Source organism: Chionomys nivalis, chromosome 17 (assembly GCF_950005125.1).
Source record: "Chionomys nivalis chromosome 17, mChiNiv1.1, whole genome shotgun sequence".
NCBI classification, from domain to species: Eukaryota; Metazoa; Chordata; class Mammalia; order Rodentia; family Cricetidae; genus Chionomys; species Chionomys nivalis.
The window spans coordinates 47,627,001-47,646,833 of NC_080102.1; the positions used below are offsets into that span (position 1 = coordinate 47,627,001).

At 38.3% G+C, this 19,833-nt stretch overlaps 1 protein-coding gene across 19 annotated transcripts in view; it reads right to left on the reverse strand.

Moving 5' to 3' along the window:
* Kif21a (kinesin family member 21A) overlaps window positions 1–19,833 on the reverse strand; it is a 111,963-nt gene that overhangs the window by 39,866 nt on the left and 52,264 nt on the right. For 10 of the 19 annotated variants that reach the window (XM_057792588.1, XM_057792602.1, XM_057792600.1 and 7 more), the window contains exons 2-12: window positions 16,730–16,952; window positions 16,444–16,626; window positions 14,533–14,682; window positions 13,386–13,520; window positions 12,767–12,934; window positions 11,486–11,601; window positions 9,547–9,742; window positions 9,013–9,202; window positions 8,566–8,629; window positions 6,182–6,385; window positions 2,042–2,080 (exon numbers count right to left, since the gene is read on the reverse strand). In XM_057792588.1, the coding sequence (XP_057648571.1) occupies window positions 2,042–2,080; window positions 6,182–6,385; window positions 8,566–8,629; window positions 9,013–9,202; window positions 9,547–9,742; window positions 11,486–11,601; window positions 12,767–12,934; window positions 13,386–13,520; window positions 14,533–14,682; window positions 16,444–16,626; window positions 16,730–16,952 (1,668 nt within the window). The remainder of the gene's footprint in view (window positions 1–2,041; window positions 2,081–6,181; window positions 6,386–8,565; window positions 8,630–9,012; window positions 9,203–9,546; window positions 9,743–11,485; window positions 11,602–12,766; window positions 12,935–13,385; window positions 13,521–14,532; window positions 14,683–16,443; window positions 16,627–16,729; window positions 16,953–19,833) is intronic. The other 9 variants (XM_057792603.1, XM_057792592.1, XM_057792591.1 and 6 more) reach the window with 1 other exon arrangement.

Here is a 19,833-nt window from a genome sequence, read left to right on the forward strand (position 1 = left end):
ACTACTGCACTAGAGGCTGCTCCCAAGGCTTAAGACACACAGAGGCTGTGTGGGGAAAGAGGATCACATTGGTCATTAGGTTTCTTCCTCCCCACTGCTCTCTTACTTCCTGTTAGTGTATATACAATCTCCACTACTGTGGCTTCTTATATTACAGTATGTGTGAAATTCCTTTCCTCTGGTTTATGGCCACACACCTTCAGTATGAGTAATTGACTACCACACCCTTCTGCTCCCTCAAGCAGTTAGCATCCAGCCTAGCTAATGTTATCGTTGACTTGTACCTCTGATCATAAATTCTCCTTGCATTCTGATACAGAAAAACCAGCATCATAGATATGTATTAACATGCTTCTAATACATACTTGTAAAGCTTAAGCTTTAAAGGTGATATTGATAAATACTGTATCTCAAGCACTCGAGTTATCTTTGACAAATGTTAACAAATTGATACTCCCAAATAGCTATCTAAGAAACAATGGGTCATAATTAAATTTATACTCTATACAAAATCAGAATCTAGAAATTAAACTCTTCATCTGGCAAATAAAAGAAATAAATAAATGTGCCCTTGGGAAGTCTTCTGCACAAAGGACTAAGAGCAGACGTCCCAACTGCCAGAGTGAAGTTCCCACGTTCCCAGGAGCTTGTTAATACGGAATGTCAGGCTCCACCTATGGCTCCTGCAGCAGACTTTCATCCTTTGGAACAGTCATGCAAGTGTATTTATGATGGAGATATAATCCTAGAACACTAAGCTGCCCTGCATCTTCCGTCCTCTATGATCACACGACAGTCAAAAGTAGCTTCAATTCCCTAAGTCTATATGTATATTATATACACACACGCATACACACACGCACACACACATATTTCCAGAACTGAGTAGTTTAATGTAGCAACATGTTTCCACATGTATCTTTAAAGGGTCATTGTATTGTCAGCTTTACAAATAGAAGAAATTTTGCATTTATATTGTTTTACTTCTGTGGATTAATAGACTGTCCCAAACTAATGATGTTTAGTTGGGGCCTGGTGTGAACTATAGACAATTAGAATTACATTCTAGTTGCAGGACACTTTTCAAGTTATAAACTCATAGAATATAAGCTCAGAAACTTCAGACTCAATATAGCATATGGAATACAATTGAAGTGAATTTATTATAGACTAATTTGTGGTTTAAGAGATTTAAAGTAAATTAGTCATTTGCATATTGGGTACAAATTTTCAAGTTCAGCTTTAAGTAAGAGAGGAACTATGATCTGTAATGCAGAGCTTCGAGGATAACTGTATTTCTTATTTAATGATATGATTTGGTGACTTGTCTTAGAAAACTCAATAGAAAGCTCTAATACCAAGGAAACACTTGATATCTTAAGTCATATTCAGGCTCCATGAGTGGGGACCAGCAGCTCACTGCTGGGTTGTAGATGGAAGAAAAAGAACTGTTCACATTTTAGTATTTGCTTGGAATATGTTTGAAAAGTTAAAAACATTTCTCTAGTTTAAATTCCAGGATTCCTTGTCAATCTGACCTTTAGGGCAGCCACAGCTCCTTTTACCCTTTTACCATTTTAATGTTTCCTACCAAAATTACAGCAAATAAGGAAGAGAGGTGTCTACCCAAAAGCTAGCATTTGCTACGACAAAATGGCAATCACTGCCCAGTTACTAATTCCTACTCAGTTCACAAGCACCCCTTAGGTACAAAAATGTTGATGCTTGCTTATAAATCAGATGGTGCAGGTTTGTTTATTTACTAAACAGGGTTAAGTAATCATCATACTTCTAGCAATATTTGAAAGTTAATGAAATTACTTGCATTTTAATTCAATTAATTACGGAGTTCGTTAAACTTTTTCTACCTTTTTTAAAAATAAAAATCATTCCTTTCAGGAGTACACAGCTAATCTAGTCTGAAGCAGCCTACAATTCCATATCTACAATTTCTACAATGTGCTTGCAAATGGAAAAGAAGTATTCAAATGACATTTTAATTTTAAAAACAAAACAAAAAAAACCTGGGAAATATTCCAACCTTCTTTCTTCTCGATTGCTTTCCTCAAGTTTCTGTAGCCTTCAAATCACGAGGCACAGTATGGGAAGGCCAAGCCAATGAGGGCAAACCAGACAGTAAAAGCAAAAGTGGTAAGAAGGTAAAATGATACATGAGCTGGAAGACGTTCAAATAAAGCGTAAAGATATCATTAAAGGACAATACACAGTAAAAAGGCAATACATTTCCTAAGAATACAAAGTAGAAAGTCAGTAGTATCTTATCCAAGAAGAAAATACAGATAATCAGTGGAAACTTTTAGCAGTAAAATGTAGTCTCAGTTTACATGAGTTGATAAGCCCCATTTGGATGTCATTGCTATTTTAGCAAGAAATAGATCAATCTTTACATTTTCCCCCCAAAAGTAAGCCTACTTTCAACAACATCATCTTCCTTTTAAATCTTTCAAAAGGTTTTTAAATAGTATCATTAAAAGACCTTCATTAAGTAATGCCTTTATACCATAATGATACTAATACGACATACAAGTTACAAATTTAAGAACTTGACTTTATTTTACTATACAAATAATCATCACTAAAGCTAAATTAAAAAAACCTCATATCAAAATTATATGAGATGGTATTACAGACGAATGAGTATGGCTGTTATACGAACAGTGAAAAGTACGTTCTTGTTAATTGAAGATAAAATTTTAACAAGGTTGGGATTAAAAATTCACTACTAAAAGGGCTTATAACTACGGCAAAGGTGGAAATAAAATGAGAATTTTAGTACTTTCCATTAGTAACACTATTCTTTAAGTGGAATATAAAAAAAACACTTTAAATTTACAGATATAGGTTTCAAATATAACTTAAAGAATATCCAATATACAAAGCTTAGGGATCTTGACTCAATGGAATGTACTATATATGGATATTTGTCATGTAGGCAATATAGCTGTGCTAGGCTCCAATTAGGCATATTGCAATCTGCATACAGCATACTCTGTCTAGAACCCCAAAATTCCTCTTGCAATCATGAATATCTAAAATAAAGAGAGCTGAATTACAAATTACTAAGTCAGTTCTCTTTTAATCTTATTTGTGGTTTTATGTCATTTTTATTCTTGGACTGCTTTTATAAAATGAGACTAGCAATCTGAGAAAAGTTCTGCAGAGGGATGTTCAGCAGGGACCAGACAGTTGCGCACAATGCCTAGGAAAAGGGAAAGTCTACACGAAAAGATCCGCGTTTCCAGAGTGTCCAACCAGCACCACTGCATCCAAGTGGAGTACAGCCTGAGAGACGATGAAGAATTTTGTTCCATAGTTCATCCAAAGTAGGATATCCAAAGGCACCTGACTAAATGTGTGAGTGGTAAATTTTCTTTATCTGTGTGCACAAAACAGTGCCCCCCCATCAGTGTAACTTAGGCTTGCACTGATAATAAACTACTGTGCTTAAAGTAGATGGCTTCTTGGTAAAGATTACAAATGGTCTACTATTATTTTTATGTTGTTTACTATTATTATTATTATTATTATTATTATTATTATTATTATTATTACTGCTGAAACCCTTTGTTTTGCATTTGCTTTGCTTCAGGCCTTTGCCTATGATGGGAGCTTATTTATATTTTTAAAACAAGAATTTATACTACATAGATATAAAAGTTACTAATCCTAAGTGTGATTGGTGAAATGCTACTAGTTTGAGTTTTCTTTTTCAGTGTGGCGGGTGTGTGTGTGTGTGTGTATGCATGTGTGTGTGTGTATGTATGTGTGTGTAACTGTATGAGTGCAGTATGTATGTGTGTATATGTGCATGTGTGTGTGATGAGGTGTGTGCATGTCAGGCGTGTCTGTGTATGCAGCTGTATGTGTTGTATGTGTGTGTGTGTATTTGTGTGTGTGTGTGTGCGTGAATGTAGCCATGTGAGTGGTGTATGTGTGCCCTGTGGGTGGCGGGTGCCTGTGGAGGTCAGAGGCTGCTTTCAGAAGGTAGTTTTCTCCTTCCACTGAGGGTTCCAGAGACTGAACTCAGGTCTTCAGACTTGTAAGCAAGCGTTTTCAAGGATTTTTGCTCCTTTGTTTCTCACTGAGTCATCTCACCAGCCCAGGTTTTCAGTTTTTTAGTATAGAACCCTTGTCTGCAGAACAAGACAAATATATTCAATTCTATGACTTCAATGTGCAGTTACGTGAGGTCACAGTTGGCTCTCTAGACTTTTCTATGTGAATAGTACACAAAATAAACTCTTCGGTCACAAAAATCGTGTGTGTTTGACAAAGGCACACTGGAGCAAGCAAGTGAAACACACTCAATAAGGCGCTTCCCAAGCGCTCTGGGAGTGTCGCTTTCAGGAATGCTGATTGGTTCTCGGTTCAACTTTCCACTTATCTAGCTGGTTGATTTTGCTCACCAATATTTTACCTCCCATGACAGCTCCATTGTAGTAGGAAGTAACTTCCTTTCTCCACTGGGTTTTATTCTGTCTAGCCTCACGGCTTGGTAAGTCACTGTTTTTAGCATGTGCCATTCCCTTCATCACACTGCCTGAGCCACTTACAGAGAAGCAAGCACAGTAACCTCTGCTTTCTTTCTATTCGGTTTCCCTTACACTGGACAAGGGTTCTGGAATAAAGAAACCAGGACAGACATGAACAAAGTATTTTCCAGTCTTACTACTTCATCTGTTTTATCAGCCAAATGCTTATTAGCATGCATTTTCACAAAAATAATCAACCAGGGGTATTAAGTACCTATAGTCACTATAAAAATATCAAAAATATTTTATTAGGATCTTTATCTTTCATCACTCATATTCAACAAGTGATTAAAGCAGTATCTGAATTAAATTTAAAAGGGAAGTATAGACTCAGCCCATGACCTTGAAAACACACTCCTGCTTACACTTACTTATGAAAACAAGCTACCTTGGCCCTTAAGAACGAGTCACACTATCTACACAAGTGCATTTCACAAGTAAATGATAAACCATGGGAAAACATCTCAAGTTCATTCAAGCACAACATGAACACTGGTTTCCACAATCCTGTGGTCCTTCTTGCAGTGCAGCTGTGCTCCATCAAGGGAGAACAAGTCTTGATCTATGTCCTATTCTTGCCGCCATCATCCATGAACAGCGCCTACAAACACAACTCCTCGCTCAAGAAACCAGTGCCTCCGAGCCATCCTGTGCAACTTTCTGTATTAATTATTTTATCTTTCCTACCATAAAGACACAATACACGGCTAATGTAACAGATTGAAGTTTCTAATAACTTTTGTCAACTAACTGCTCAAGAAAAATAATGCCATATTTTTGAAATGCATTTCTAAGTAAACTGAACGAAACAGCCCATAAAAAAGACTGTTCCGGAGCTTCCCTATAAGACTGCAGAAAAGAAGATGAGTTGGCCTCCTGCTGGGCATGTAGCTAAAGTGTTTACATTGAGTGCCAGTGGTATGTTCAATATATTTTTGGAAATAAATGGACTATACTCTACAATCAATAGGTAAATATGTAAGTAATTTGAGGATTTAACCACTCACACATCACAAATGGTCAAATTTTCAATTTTTCTCTTTTCTTTTCCCAGGTGACTTTGAGGTAGAGAGATTATTGTCATGACACAGGGGGCCTAGTGCAGTGGTAAGAAGCTAAATAAATCCCTGAGAGATGCAGAAATCCTGAAATCACATGAAGAACTTTGATATGATCACATTAGAAACCCTGAAGGAAATGGCAATCTGATGGATTAGTCAGCCTTTAGATAAACTAACTAGTTAGCAGGATTAGAACACCTGGGAGACTATGCAATTCTACTAGAAAATGAAAAGAAAGGACAGCACACTGTAACAATGGGACACAGAAGCTTCACACGAAAGCAAGATGGATGGGGTGCAAAAGCAGCAATTTTAGACACTATACTAATTTCTGCTAGTAAGCTTGCCTTGTGACAGTCTAAACTTAATTCATTGCTACATGCTTACAGCTAAACTTAGTTTCCTTATATCTAAGCAGAGATAAACCACTAGAAAGTATATAACTACAACTGTAAGTCAATTTAAATAGCTTTTCATGAATTCATATACTTATGAGACTATGCATACATACAGCAACTACAAATTAAATGTTTTGAAAAAGGAAAATATTCAGTTTTATAATACTACCTTTTCTTCTTCTTCTTCTCTTTCCTTTTTAGCTTCTCTAAGTCTTTCTTTGCTAGATCTATAATTTCGATGGTTTCTTTGTCTGAAGACAGTATGGAAGGAGAGAAAGCCGAGGACCCACTGAAGTAAGGCGATCGTGCTGTGGCTCTGGTCAGGTTTTTGCGAAGGTTCTCATTCACTGCTTCACTTTCTAATAATTTAGCCCTAAAGAATAAAAAGACCATTAAGGAGAAACAATTTTTATTACAATAAAATATTTTTAAAAATAATTATGCTGGAATCTCTAAATATACCCTACAACATTGAGCTCCAGGACACTACTGTGTGACCACCACCACCATGCACACAGGAAACACATTCACACTGCCGTGTGACCACCACCACCGTGTATACGGGAAACACATTCACACTGCCATGTGACCACCTCCACCATGCACACTAAGAACACACTCACACTGCCATGTGGCCACCACCACCATGCACACTAGGAACACATTCATACTGCCGTGTGACCACCACCACCATGCACACTGAGAACACACTCACACTGCCGTGAGACCACCACCACCACCATGCACACTGGGAACACATTCACACTGCCATGTGACCACCACCATGCACACTAGGAACACATTCACACTGCCATGTGACCACCCACCACCATGCACACCAGGAACACATTCACACTGCCGTGTGACCACCACCACTACCATGCATACTGAGAACACACTCACACTGCGGTGTAACTATCAACATATGCACACCGGAAACACATTCACCTTAGCTAATATGTCAATGTTTTTCTATATTTTCAATGTAGCACAAAGCCTAGACAACACCAAAATGAAAGCTGAAATTACATGAACATATATTAAACCACCTACCAATAATATCGGTTTCAGACCATTATGTAACAAACAGCAGCCAGTTTGTTGCTGTTGTTTTTATTTTCAAGACCTATCTAGTAAGGACTGAAACCCAGAAGCTCATTTCTGTAAACTCCAGCCACATAAACAAAGGCTGCTCTTTTATAGGCGAGAGAGAGAATGTGTCTTTCTCCCACTTTCCACTCCCTGTCCCCCAACACACAAGCACACTTGCTCCTGATGGAGTCTTACTGATTAGACGGCAGTGTGACATAAGAGAAAATATTAGTCATCTCAGGAAGGAGCAGAGTCAAGGCTTGGATTTCATCTGCACTCATTAGGTCTGGGCCATCAGTCTCTAAGAGCCCCTACTGCTCCCCGTTTAAAACAGAGATTAAAAGAGATACTTTTTCTAGGGTTGCTATGAAAATCAATTATCTAATAAATTCCAAACTTGTCAAATTGCAACTATAAATAAAAACAATAAAAATTCTCATAAAAATTAGACATAATATTGTTATCCAACAGTAGTAAAAAAAATTAATTATAAACACAATTATAAAGATAATGCTTTAGAATCTGGAAAAAAAATGTTCATGATGCATTGTGGTTCTGCAAAGAACAGATACAATGACAGACACATTGTTATGACAATAACTGAATACATGAATATGAATACCACTGAAAATAACCGCCAAGCTTCAGGTCTCAGCTCAGGAAAGAGTGGAAAGAAGATCAATGTTTTCAGTGTTCGCTTCTTATGTTTTCATGCTTCAACTGAAGTCTTCACACCACCAAATCCAGGGGGTTAAATGGTGGTTGTTTCAGTTTATTCAAAGGTCACACTTATGATTTAATAACTTGAATAATAAGATTTAAAACAAATATCTAAGTTGTGATACACTCAGATAAATTTTACTTAGTTTAATTAATCTTCCCAAGAATAAATTTTGACAGAAATATGGATTAATGAGATTAGTGGGTGAAAACAGAACTGGAAAAGATGGGCTAAGTGACACACTCGACCTGTGCAGCATCTTTTGACTTAAGAACATTCATATCCTATTGAGCACAGACAGAGAAAACAGGGACTCATTGAATTACATAATAGCTTAAGGGAGAAGGGAACAGGAAAGAATAGAAAATCCAAAAAGTTAAAGATTATTCATAGATATTGACGTATTTCCAAAGGATGGGGAAAGATCCACAGGTATGAATGGCCATAAGGATAGCTTCACCAATATCAGGTATGCCTGTCCTATATTTGGGTTGGGTGCTGTCCAATGAAGGTCTAGCAGCAACAGTAAGAAGATAATATTGAGAGTAGCATAGGATGGGAGAAGATGAATTTGGCTTGGAATATGGCATGGGAAAGTGAAGTATCTAGTTCTCTAAAGCTACCACAACTGCAGGACTGAAATAGCAACATGAATAGTTCCAGAACAATCATCTCAGCACACAGAAATGCTATAAATGCTGCAAAAACAGACGTGCATTACATGTTCTGGAAAACTATACCTGAGATCTTCAATTTCTTTGATATAACTATGAATCATATTGCTAATCTCTTCATTCCCTTCACCTGCAAGATAAAACATGAAATGAAACTTTTATTTTAAAATGAGGACTTCAGCATTGGGAGTATAGCTCAATAGAATAGTACTTGCCAGGCATGCATGAGGCCCCAGCTTTGAAACTTAGTACCAAAATAAAACACAATTCCTCCAATGAATTTCCTATCCTGAATTACATAAACAGACCATAAAATAAAATGTTGCAAAGGGCACATTTTATTTATATAGGAATGTCTTATTTTTTTCAATTAGGTATTTAACTTAAAATTATAGGTTGCAGATTAAAAGTTTAATATCTCAAAGTCAACTATTTTAAGTAAATAATCAACAGGAAGATTGGCTGGTGCCCTACAGAAGTTAATCTCTCGCCTACCCCACCCTAAACTCATACCTGCTCTGGCAAGAACTTGGTTGGCCTGATCGCTGACGAGCTGTGTGATTCTGGCCCTCAAAGCATCCACAGTCTCTTGCATGGCTTTTATTCTTACACGTAGGTTATTGTTTTCAGTCTGCAGCATAGCATTCTCGTGAAACATGTCATTGATGCTTTCCACGCCCTCCTCATCAATTATTCTTTTGCCCTGGAGAAGAAATATTCCCTTGTTGGCAGAGGCTGTAAGTGCATGAGAGTCTTCTTTAAAGACACCCCAAGATCATACAGTGCTATAACCAACAACGTCTTTATCTTCCCAGCCCCAAGGCAAAAAAAATCAATTTCCTCCTACTACAATCTTCATGGTGCATTAGTCAGGGGAATTATAGATTGGGTAAGAAGCCTTTTGAAGAATTCTGGATAATCCAACTTCCCAAAGACTACCTTCAAAGACAAATATATTCAACCACTCCAAAAAGGCATGATTACATTCCCAATACGCCAACATCTGGTGTGTCAGAGAACAACACACAGTCAGTCCTGCTGGCTTACTGTTTTGTACTCCATGAGCTCCATCTGAAGGCGTGTGATTTCGCTTCGGAGTGCATTGATTTGCTGGCTTGCTCTGTCTTGATTGACCATCACCTTGTTCTTAATATTTCTAGCCCGGTTGGCATATTTCAGAGTGTTTAATGTCTCCATAAAATCTCTGTCTGAAGGGCTGACACATGCTATCATGATTGTTTGGCTGAAAGTTACAAATAATAATTAGTCATGAAAATAAAAGCAAATACTGAGATGCTTATTTTTAAATCCCTGCTATTTAGAGACCCACAGCCAACTATTAGGTAGAGAAAAGGCCCTAATGGGAGATCTTCACTGGGTCCCTCCCCTCAGAGATGGGGAACCTGGCAGAAGAGGGGGAGGAAGAACTGCAGGAGCACAGGGATCGAGGATACCAGGAGAACAAGGTCCACAGACATTAACTAAGCAGAGTTTATAGGGCATCACAGAGAATGAAGCAACAATCATGGAGCCCACATGAGTTGATGCTAGGTACCCTGCATATACGTTATGGTTGTGTAGGTTGGTGTTCTTGTGGGAATCCTATCAGTGGGAATGAGGGTGTCTCTGACCCTTCTGTCTGTGCTATAGACTCTTTTCTTCCTACTAAGCTGCCTCCCCCAGCCTTGATAAGAGGGTTTGTGCCTAGTCTTATCGTATCTTGTTATGCTGTGTTTGGTAGACATCCCTGGGAAGCCTGCTCCTTTCTGAAGGGAAACAGAGGAGCAGTGGATCTGAGGAGAGAGGGAAGGTGGGGCTGGGTAGAGTGGAGGAAGGAGAAATTATGATGGGGATATAAAGAAAAGGAAAGGAAACAAAAAGAATGAACAAAACACCCTGCCATTTAAATAGCATCTTCCCTTGAAGCAGAAACTCATGGTACAAACTTAAAGTCAAGTTTAAAAGCCCCCATGCTTTAAGACCATCTTAACAAAAGGATTTTGTTAACCTAGGTAACACAAGGGAGAAGGAATATATAATATGTTCTTTGATACCTTGAGAAGGTGTGAGTACATACATTGGTCTCTCACTTCGACGTCAACTTTTTGAGGCAGTGTATGCAATAATTCTAAAACTATTCTAACTACAAATATGGCAGGTTGAAAACAAAAATAATTTCATTACGTTAATTTAGCATTTTAAAAAATTCTTCCAGGGTTGGAAAGAAGCCTCAACAGCTATAAATACTGACTGCTCTTGCAGAGGACCTAGATTCGATTCCCAGAACCCATGTGTCAGTTCACAATCATCTGTAATTCCAGTCCCACAGGACCCAGCACTGCCTTCCAGCCTCCAGGGTGCTGCACGTGTGTGCTCTACAGGCATTGATGCAGGCACTCGCACACACATAGAGAAACTAAATTCAAAATTTCTTAATTGCTTAAAAATTTCTTCCCTTTCACTGATGTTTTCATTTGGTTCAGCTTTGAATTATCTACAAAACGTAATCATACTCAAACAAAAGAAGCATATGGTATAAATTTTTCCACATACAAAACAAGTGCTGATTTTAGACTTTGTACAAACTGTCGATAATATTTGAGCTACTTCGTACTTACTTAGAAAGTTTCATTTCTTTTTCAACAAAATTCTTTTAGGCATCTCCTATGTGCTAAGCAGACACTACACTATTATAGAATGAGCATGTATTATAGGCTTCTTAAAAAGTTATGTGAATTTAAAAAAAAAATTACTTAATGTCCCTTTACTTTAACTCATTATTGATTAGACAGAAATATTAGCACTAACACAAAGAATATTCTAAGGACTGCTTAAAATATTATATACACATTTTAGATAACTAATACAGTTATCAGTTTTTCACCCTATTAATTTGTTTTTAAAATAAAAGCAGTTCTTACATGTTCTTAAAGGTACACTTAAAAATAACGAAGACTCAAAACTCAGAATAATCATGACTGCATACCTGTTACCCCCAAGGGAGTCCTGCAGAAGTCTGGTCAGCTTGGAATCTCTATAGGGGACGTGGGTGGCTCTCTTGCTCTTGTCACCCAAGGCACTGATCACATTTCCTAGAGCCAACTAACAAAGCAAGAGAGAGAGAGGAAAATCCTATGTTTATTAATTATAGCACTTTTAAAAAATAAGAACAGTCTTTAGGAAATAAAATAGAAACAAAACAAAATTAAGAACCTATGTTTGTTCCAGGGCTACTAGGGCTAGACAGAGAAACAAGCAAACATACAAAAAAGAACCCGGGTTTGAATTTAATTCACATGTCTTTTTAATACATGTAAGCTTAGTTATGTGTGTTACTCATAACAGGTATATGTGTGCTACATAACCCTTTCACAGGGCTTAACAGTCTATTACTTACATGAGAACAAACTTACAATTTTACAATGAGGACACAAGAAGACAAGTCTTGGTATGCAAAAGCTCACCCTAAAATGTTTTCTCTTTTTTTTTTTTTTTAGATTTATTTATTTATTATGTATACAACATTCTGCCTCCATGTATGCCTGCAGGCCAGAGGAGGGCACCAGATCTCAGTACAGATGGTTGTGGGCCACCATGTGGTTGCTGGGAATTAAACTCAGGACCTCTGGAAGAACAGCCAGTGCTCTAACCACTGAGCAATCTCTCCAGCCCCTGAAATGTTTTTTTTGCACATAGCAAAGCCTTATGCTAATACAAACACGGGTGCTTTCCCACCAAAATACCACTAGGTGGCATAGTATTAAAATTAATTCCTAATATAAGAGATTTTTTTTTTAAGAAATCATTGCTAAAAAACTTTTGAACAATCCATTCAACAAAATGATCATCACCACATTGTCAGTAAAAGCTAACTTTATGAGACAGTTAATTCTAAGCGTCTGTTTTGAAAGTACATTTTCAAATGTGGAAAGAAGCTTAAAACTATATTCCCCATAAATAACCTTTCACACATACTATAAAAGTTGAGCAAGCCAAACTAACACAGTAAGAGAGTCTACCGTGTGGGGGCGGGGAGGTGTACACCCTGGTTAGAGGCTCAATGAGTTACCATGTACTTCATTCCTAAATCAGCGATGAAGGGGAAAGCTGGGCCTGATAACTTACTCTGTAATCCCGGTATGGCAGGAGAATCATTGTGAGGTGAGTCTAGACTACATGCTGAGCACCCAAAAGACAAAAACAAACAACACTAAACCGAGAAAGGGCAGCAGAAGGCCCAGTGTCTCTGTACAGAGTTTAGCCTTACCAGCCCACAGTTGATGGATATGCCCTCTTTCGCCCTCTCGCCGGTAGCTCCCGTTCTTTTCAGTCTTTCCGATCCTGCCAGATCAACAAAATGAAACTTCGCAGTCAGGGTTTCGAATTCATTCATCTGCGACGATTCGGAAATCATCTTATTATCAGTTGCATTCTCCTATGATCACGAAAGGTAATTGAAAACGCCTTATTAACGTGACATCAAACACCCTGTAACCTCACTCCCGCCCACATCTCACTCCCTTATACAGCTAAAGACACAGTCACTTAGCCATACAAACTTAAATGACCACATCAGAAAGAGGGTGGAAGGCTAAATCCAGCTATCCTGAACTCATGCTCTCCCGATGAAGGGAAAGGTAGAAACAGGTCTCCCAGCAAAGGTCAAGAGGGCAACATCTCCACTAGTTCGCAACAAATGGATATTTAGTAATTCTGCTTGTGTCTCAAAGTCTTACACACTTGACCACCTTTGGCTAAACAAATGAGAGAGGGAAATTAAAAGAAAGAAACACTAAGGTGAGTTTAAATCAAACATCTTTCCCGAGACCTGTATGATTGAAGAATCTAAAGGCTAAAAGTTGAAGAAACAAGAAGGTTGAACTCACGGCCTCTATCTGGGGACACACTCTGGTCTGACACACGTGAATGGTGAAGATGGCATGTGACCGAGAGCTCTGTACGTTCATCTGGGTACTAGCGGTGGTGCGGGACAAAGCACCCAGCTTCAAACACTGCATCATCTGCAGAGCGGAAGAGAGGCTTGAGTTAACGACAGCTGAACAGGTACCGCCCAGTCTACAGTCGAGCTGAAGCCCACTGCAGCAAAGGCTAGGAAGGAAGATTTCTCAACCTATTGTTTCTGTTACAGACACACGGGAGCTGAACTTCTCAGTATAATGGTGCATTCTTTCTTAACTAGGGGAAAACACTAAGTTCCATTGTCTGTCGTGTGCTGACATTTGCAGTCTCCATTCCAAACTGTTATAAACGCTTTGGTACAAACTCCACAATAATCTGAATTAGGCTATGCTATATCTTGTTTAATGTTTTTTCTTCTCAGTTTTTTTTTTAGGTTTTTTTTCTTAAACATTTCCCTATATAAGCCAAAATACAATCCTAAATGTCACAAACAAATAGGACAAATGGAGAGTTGTCTATATTTCATCACTAACTATTTAGCCTTCTTTACTTGTGAAAGAATATTTACTATACACAGACTGCTCTGGGCTCTTTTGGTGGTATGGTAAATGTCATGCTATGGTATTAGCATAAGCATCATGTTAAATCTGTTTTTTGTGTTCATGTATTTCAGCATGTGCACGTGTGCCATGCTGCATGTGTAGGATGAGAAAACATCCGGGAGTTTGGGAGTTGGTTTGCCTTCCACCATATGAGTTCTAAGGATGGAAGGCTCAGCACCAGGCACCTTTACTTATAGAATCATCTTGCTAAGTGTACAACATTTTTAGAATGATGTTCTTTTTGGAAAAAAAATACAAAGAAAGTAGACTTTTTGGAGGGAGGGATAAGGAGATTCAAGACAGCATTTCTCTGTGTAGCCCTGGTTGGTCCTGGAACTTTGTACTCTGTAGACTAGGCTGGCCTCTAACTCACAGAGATCCACCTGCCTCTGCCTCCCGAGTACTGGGACTAGAGGTGTGCGCCACCAGTTCTCAGCCAAAGAAGATTTTTATCTTACATGTGTTATAAGTAAGGATGGTTGTCAAAGCACTATTTTAAGGACACAGTCACCTCTGGCTCCGTATTCACAGTGCGCGTTGTGACTCCCACAGTATAAATCCCTCCAGTTGAATCTTCATGGATTCTTATATTTGATTTTTTATTTTTTGCATCAATATCCCGAGTGGTATCAAACAAGTCAAGGACCTCTTCATTATAAAGCTGTGAAGAAAGCACATTCAAGGTGAGTTTTGTAGGCGTGGGGCGTGAGCCTCTAGCATGCTCCACATAATATATAGGCCACATAAATGCTTGACCACCCTCAAAATGACATCTGTTTCCTCCAAATAAAACACTGCTATAAATTACTATATTATCACAAATCATGAATATTAAGTGAATGCCGGATTTAGCTATAAAATAAGAAGAATAAATGACTTAATCATGATAAACAGGATAGGCACGACCTAAGAAGACCTAAGACCACTTTGCAAGATATAAGCAAAGAGAAATAAGAAGCCTAGAACAGTTTGTACCATATGCCGGCAGAGCTAAAAGGTCAGGACAGAAGACTTGTGATTTGGGGGAGAAGGTCAGGGGGTAGGATCTCACTGGGTAGCCCTGGCTCACTAAATAGACCAGGCTGTCCTTGAACTCACAGAGGTTCTGCTTCAGATGCTGGGATTAAAGAAATGTTCCAGCACACTCAGACAAAGGTCAGAGATTTTAAGAATTTTAAAATTTCTACAATTTCAGCTTAAAACTGTATTTCTTTAGCCTTATAATTCTTCCTTTAGTGTCTTTTCATTTTGTTTTCTTTTTCATTAATGCGCAAACAATAGGCTTTCCATATGTATACAATGTACTTCAGGCACAGATATGTCTGATAAACCACTGGCTTTTGCCCTCTTTAGCACCTTCCCCTCTTCCTCACTTCTATTTCAATGCCTTCCTGTCCTTTCCTGTCTAACAAACATCTGTGAGTCTGGCTCACTTCACTTGACATGATGATTTTCAGTTCCGTTCATTTTCTCTCAAATAACACAATTTCATTCTTATAGCTGAATCATACTCCGCTGCGCATATATGCGTACGTATGTATGCATGTATCACATTTTCTTCGTGCATATATCTGTCAATGGGCATCCAGGCTGATTCCATAACTTGGTCATTGTGACTATGCTGGGGGGTTCCAGCTGGCGAACCGGCTGATAATTCTATCTTTAGTTGCTTACTTCTATTTTATGTTTTACTGCATGTATTTAGTTACGTGTATGTATGGGGACACTCATGCCGTGGTACACGTGTGGAAAATTGCTTCCTTCAATCCGGGGGGGTTGGGGGGGGTTGCCAGGGATGGAACTTGGCTCATTAGACTTGGCAGCAAGCACCCTTACACACTGAAACATCCATTGTCCCTCTCTTTAGTTTTTAAAGAATCTGTCTTAGCGTGTGTACAAACACAATTTAGAATTATAACACTGCAGTCCACAACTATTGTATTATACCAAAGCTCACATTTTCTTCCACAGACATAACTCCCTACAAGGCTAGGCTACTGTAAATTCATCCTCACTGATGACCTTAGGACACTTCCGAGACTCCATCAGTCTCTGAAGCTGTTTCTCAACTTGTCCTCTCTCGTTTGATCATAATTTCTAAATTCCCAGCACTTTATAACATTTATTACCCATAATAGTTTCTTCCAGTCAGTTTATCACTTGGTAAGGAAAGGTTCTGAAATAAACGATATTAATTGTACTTTTAATGTATAGATACTGTAAAGCATTTATAATATAAATGTAAACATTATTACATCCAAGAGGAAGGTATATTTATTATCTGTTAACTAATGCTGATTTACTCAAACAGCATTGACTGAGTACTATATGACAAACTCTCTACTAAAGGCCAGCAGTAAAAAAACCCTAAGTATCTGGTGTTATGGATGAATTTAAAGAAAACTGACAATGAATCTACTACCTCTAAGAATTGGGCATTCACTTTAAATTCAGGAGGAGGAACCCCATTTTTAATCGCAGTGGATTTTTTTTCTTCAATGCTCCTGAAAAGGTGCTTAACAGCACGAGAGATGATCCCCTGCTCTTCCTCCATGATGTTGACGTCAAATCCTGTTCCCATTGTGTATGTTTTCCCAGCTCCAGTCTGAAAAAAAGAATGAGAAGGAAAAAAATTTAACAAGGCCATAAGACATGAAAATGGAAATGCAACTGAATTACAACTCTTATGCAAATAATAAGGCATTTACTTGTCCATAAGCAAAAACTGTAGCATTGTATCCTTCAAAACAGCCTTCAATTAGCTTCTCAATGCACTGTGTGTAGATCTGCTCCTGCTGGGAGTCGATGTCAAACACATAATCAAAGGTAAATGCCTTATCTTTCCCTAGGAAGACCTGCGGTTCTCCTGGTGTCACTGATGTACAGATATGGCATCCTTCGATCTTCTCTTTGGCAAGCTGTGGTCTTATCCTGTGAAGAACAATCAGAAAAGAAATTATGGGCAAATCAATTCTCAAAAAATAGGGGCTTAGATTCTTGATCAACAACACTGAATTAAGTTCAGTATGTAAAATGGCTTGCCTAACAAACCCAATGAGTTACTTAACAATCCAAAAAACAATGAACAAGAGTATGAAGTTTCTCTTAAAATTAAATCCTTATTGGGTAGATGCTTTTCATCAACTATAAGAAATAGACAGTCAAATAAACACGACTACTCAGTTGTCACTTTCTTCTTTATTTCCAATGATCATCATAAAAACGAAATATTACAGAAATAATATACATATATATAATCATTTGTTAATGATAAGCATGTATATACAACTTTACTGTTTGGTCATATACTAAAACATATCAGAAGCAAGAGTTTTCAAAACTAAATTAAAAATTAAAAATAGATACAAATATAACTTCCAATATTTTCTCTCCAAAGCAAATCTAGTGACATTATTACATGGGGTGTCCCCGTTGACAGCACGTACCCATCCCACCTGCTCTAGAGCCCAGTAATTCCCTGTTCTGTATTCTGTTTGTAATTTCAAGGCTTGTTCTCAAAAAAGGAACGTCAGTATGGTAATATGTTCATAACAAAACAAACTAGAGTGCAGGTCCATTCTGCTTACTCTAGACACAACATCCTGGACGTATGCACCAGTGGTCACTAGGTCCAGATCCCTGCTTGCTGTGGAGAAACAGAAGCAGTTTAACAAAGAAAAACAAGACAACCAGGAAATAGAAAATGTTAAAGACAGAAGAAGTAGCAGGTTTTAAAGGAATTAGTGCCACATCCCTGTTTTATGAGGTCAAACTCAGGTCTAGTGATGGAGAAATTCATCTGTTTACTAAGCATAAACTCAACCATAAGCCCAGGCATGATTTTTAGTTCTTTCTCTTTAAAGATGGAAAACAAGTATAAGGAAAACAATACTGAACTAAGTACACATTAGAATTACTTACGCAGCAATATTTCTTTCCTTGTGGTCTTGTTCTCCTTTGCTAGAGTGATGGACTACAACAGTCAGCAGGTAGCTGGTTAGGAACTAGGGAATGAAGAGCTCATAAACGAGCATGGGCTCCAGTTCTCTCACTGGAAAGCACCAATATCCTCACTTGTCGGGGGACATTGACATTCCCGTACTTCCTTCTAGATCTAACACTGCTCAACTGTAGGATACAGCGTTATAGGAAGACAAAGAGGTCCTGGGAGATGGCTCTGTAGTAAGAACATTTGCTGCTCTCTCAGGGGACTGGAGGTTGGTTCCCAGAACCCACCGTAGGCAACTCCTAACTGGATATAACTATGACTATAGGGCTCTGACAGTCTTTTCTGCCTCTGTGAACATGTGTGCATATATACACGTATACACACAGAGAGAGACACACACACAGATATACACACACATGTACATACATAAATAAAAACAGAATAAAACTTTTATTTTAAAGGAAAGGCAAAGAAATAGTATAACAAAAATTCCTTACTAGAAGCTATAATTATAAACCATAAAATAGCTCATGGATGTAACTTTATGTATGTATGTATGTATTTATATAGGTATATATGGACCATAAACTGAGGATCATGAAGCTGAAAAAGAGACCTTAAGATAAATAATAAGAAAGCAGAAAGTGAGACTAAGTGAAGAAAAGAAACAGCTTAAGAAGGAAATGGGAGAAGCCAGTGGGAGAGAGGAACAAATAAGAATTAAAAAGTCTGATAAAACATAGTCTAAAGATGACAATGACATGACAAAGCCTGCTTTGCTAACCTAAAATAATAATACATTTGTAGATGGAGGTTGCTTGTTCATCTCCAGCCACCCAGACCCAAAATAATCACACAGAAACTATTAATTACAACACTGGCCTATTAGCTTAGGCTTCTTATTAACTAACTCTTACATCTTAAATTAACCCATTTCTATTATTTTGTATTTTACCACAAGGCTCGTGATGTACTGATAAGGTTCCCAGATGTCTATCTTCTTCAGCAGCTACATGGCAGCTCCTCCACTCTCCACTCTCTCTACATTTCTGTTTGGATTTTTCGCCTGACTTTGCTCTGTTAAACCACTGGCTGAAAGCAGCTTCTTTTTTAACCAATGGCAATAAAACATATTCCCAGCATACAGAGGGAAATCCCACATCATACATTTGTACAAACAGCCTATGGAAGAGCACCTTCGGCTTTCTAGTTCCACGTGGTTAATAAAGTGTCTCAAAATTAATATCCTCTTGTTTCCAAACACCTTGCATCCTACTCTTCTTCACGTAATTATACAAAGGAAACCATATCAAACACCAGCTGTCTTTGGGAGAATAGCTCTTGATTGTGGTCAAGACCCAAACAGAACAGTCTGAAGAACCTCAAGGGGATATCGGTTCCACCCTCTTCTCTATTCCATCTAATCTACCTCAGGAGCCACCAGTTTTTCCTGAAATAGCTCTTCAGTCCACAGTGTTCTTTCTCACCATTCACACCACCCTAATTAAGGCCCTCACCATCTCCTACTGAGAATATTGCACACATCTCCTCCTCCCCAAGCCTCTACCCTGTCTTACTCCCAGAAGTCTGTTCTGCACAATGCATATGGATACTAGTAAGACAAGCAGCTGATGGGGTCACCAACCTCCACCACTGTAATTCTCTGCTGCGTCATGCTAGTCCTTGCATTTTAAAAGGACTCCTACTGGTAAGGAAAGTGGTGAGGGTTTTCACCCTTTCAGGAACAAGATGGACTCTCCCTGCCTTTGCTCTCGACCAGCTTTCAGACTGCCAGACTCTCTGAGAACATAACAAATTCCCTGTGACAGAACAAAAGCCCAACCCTGTAACACAGCACTGTGC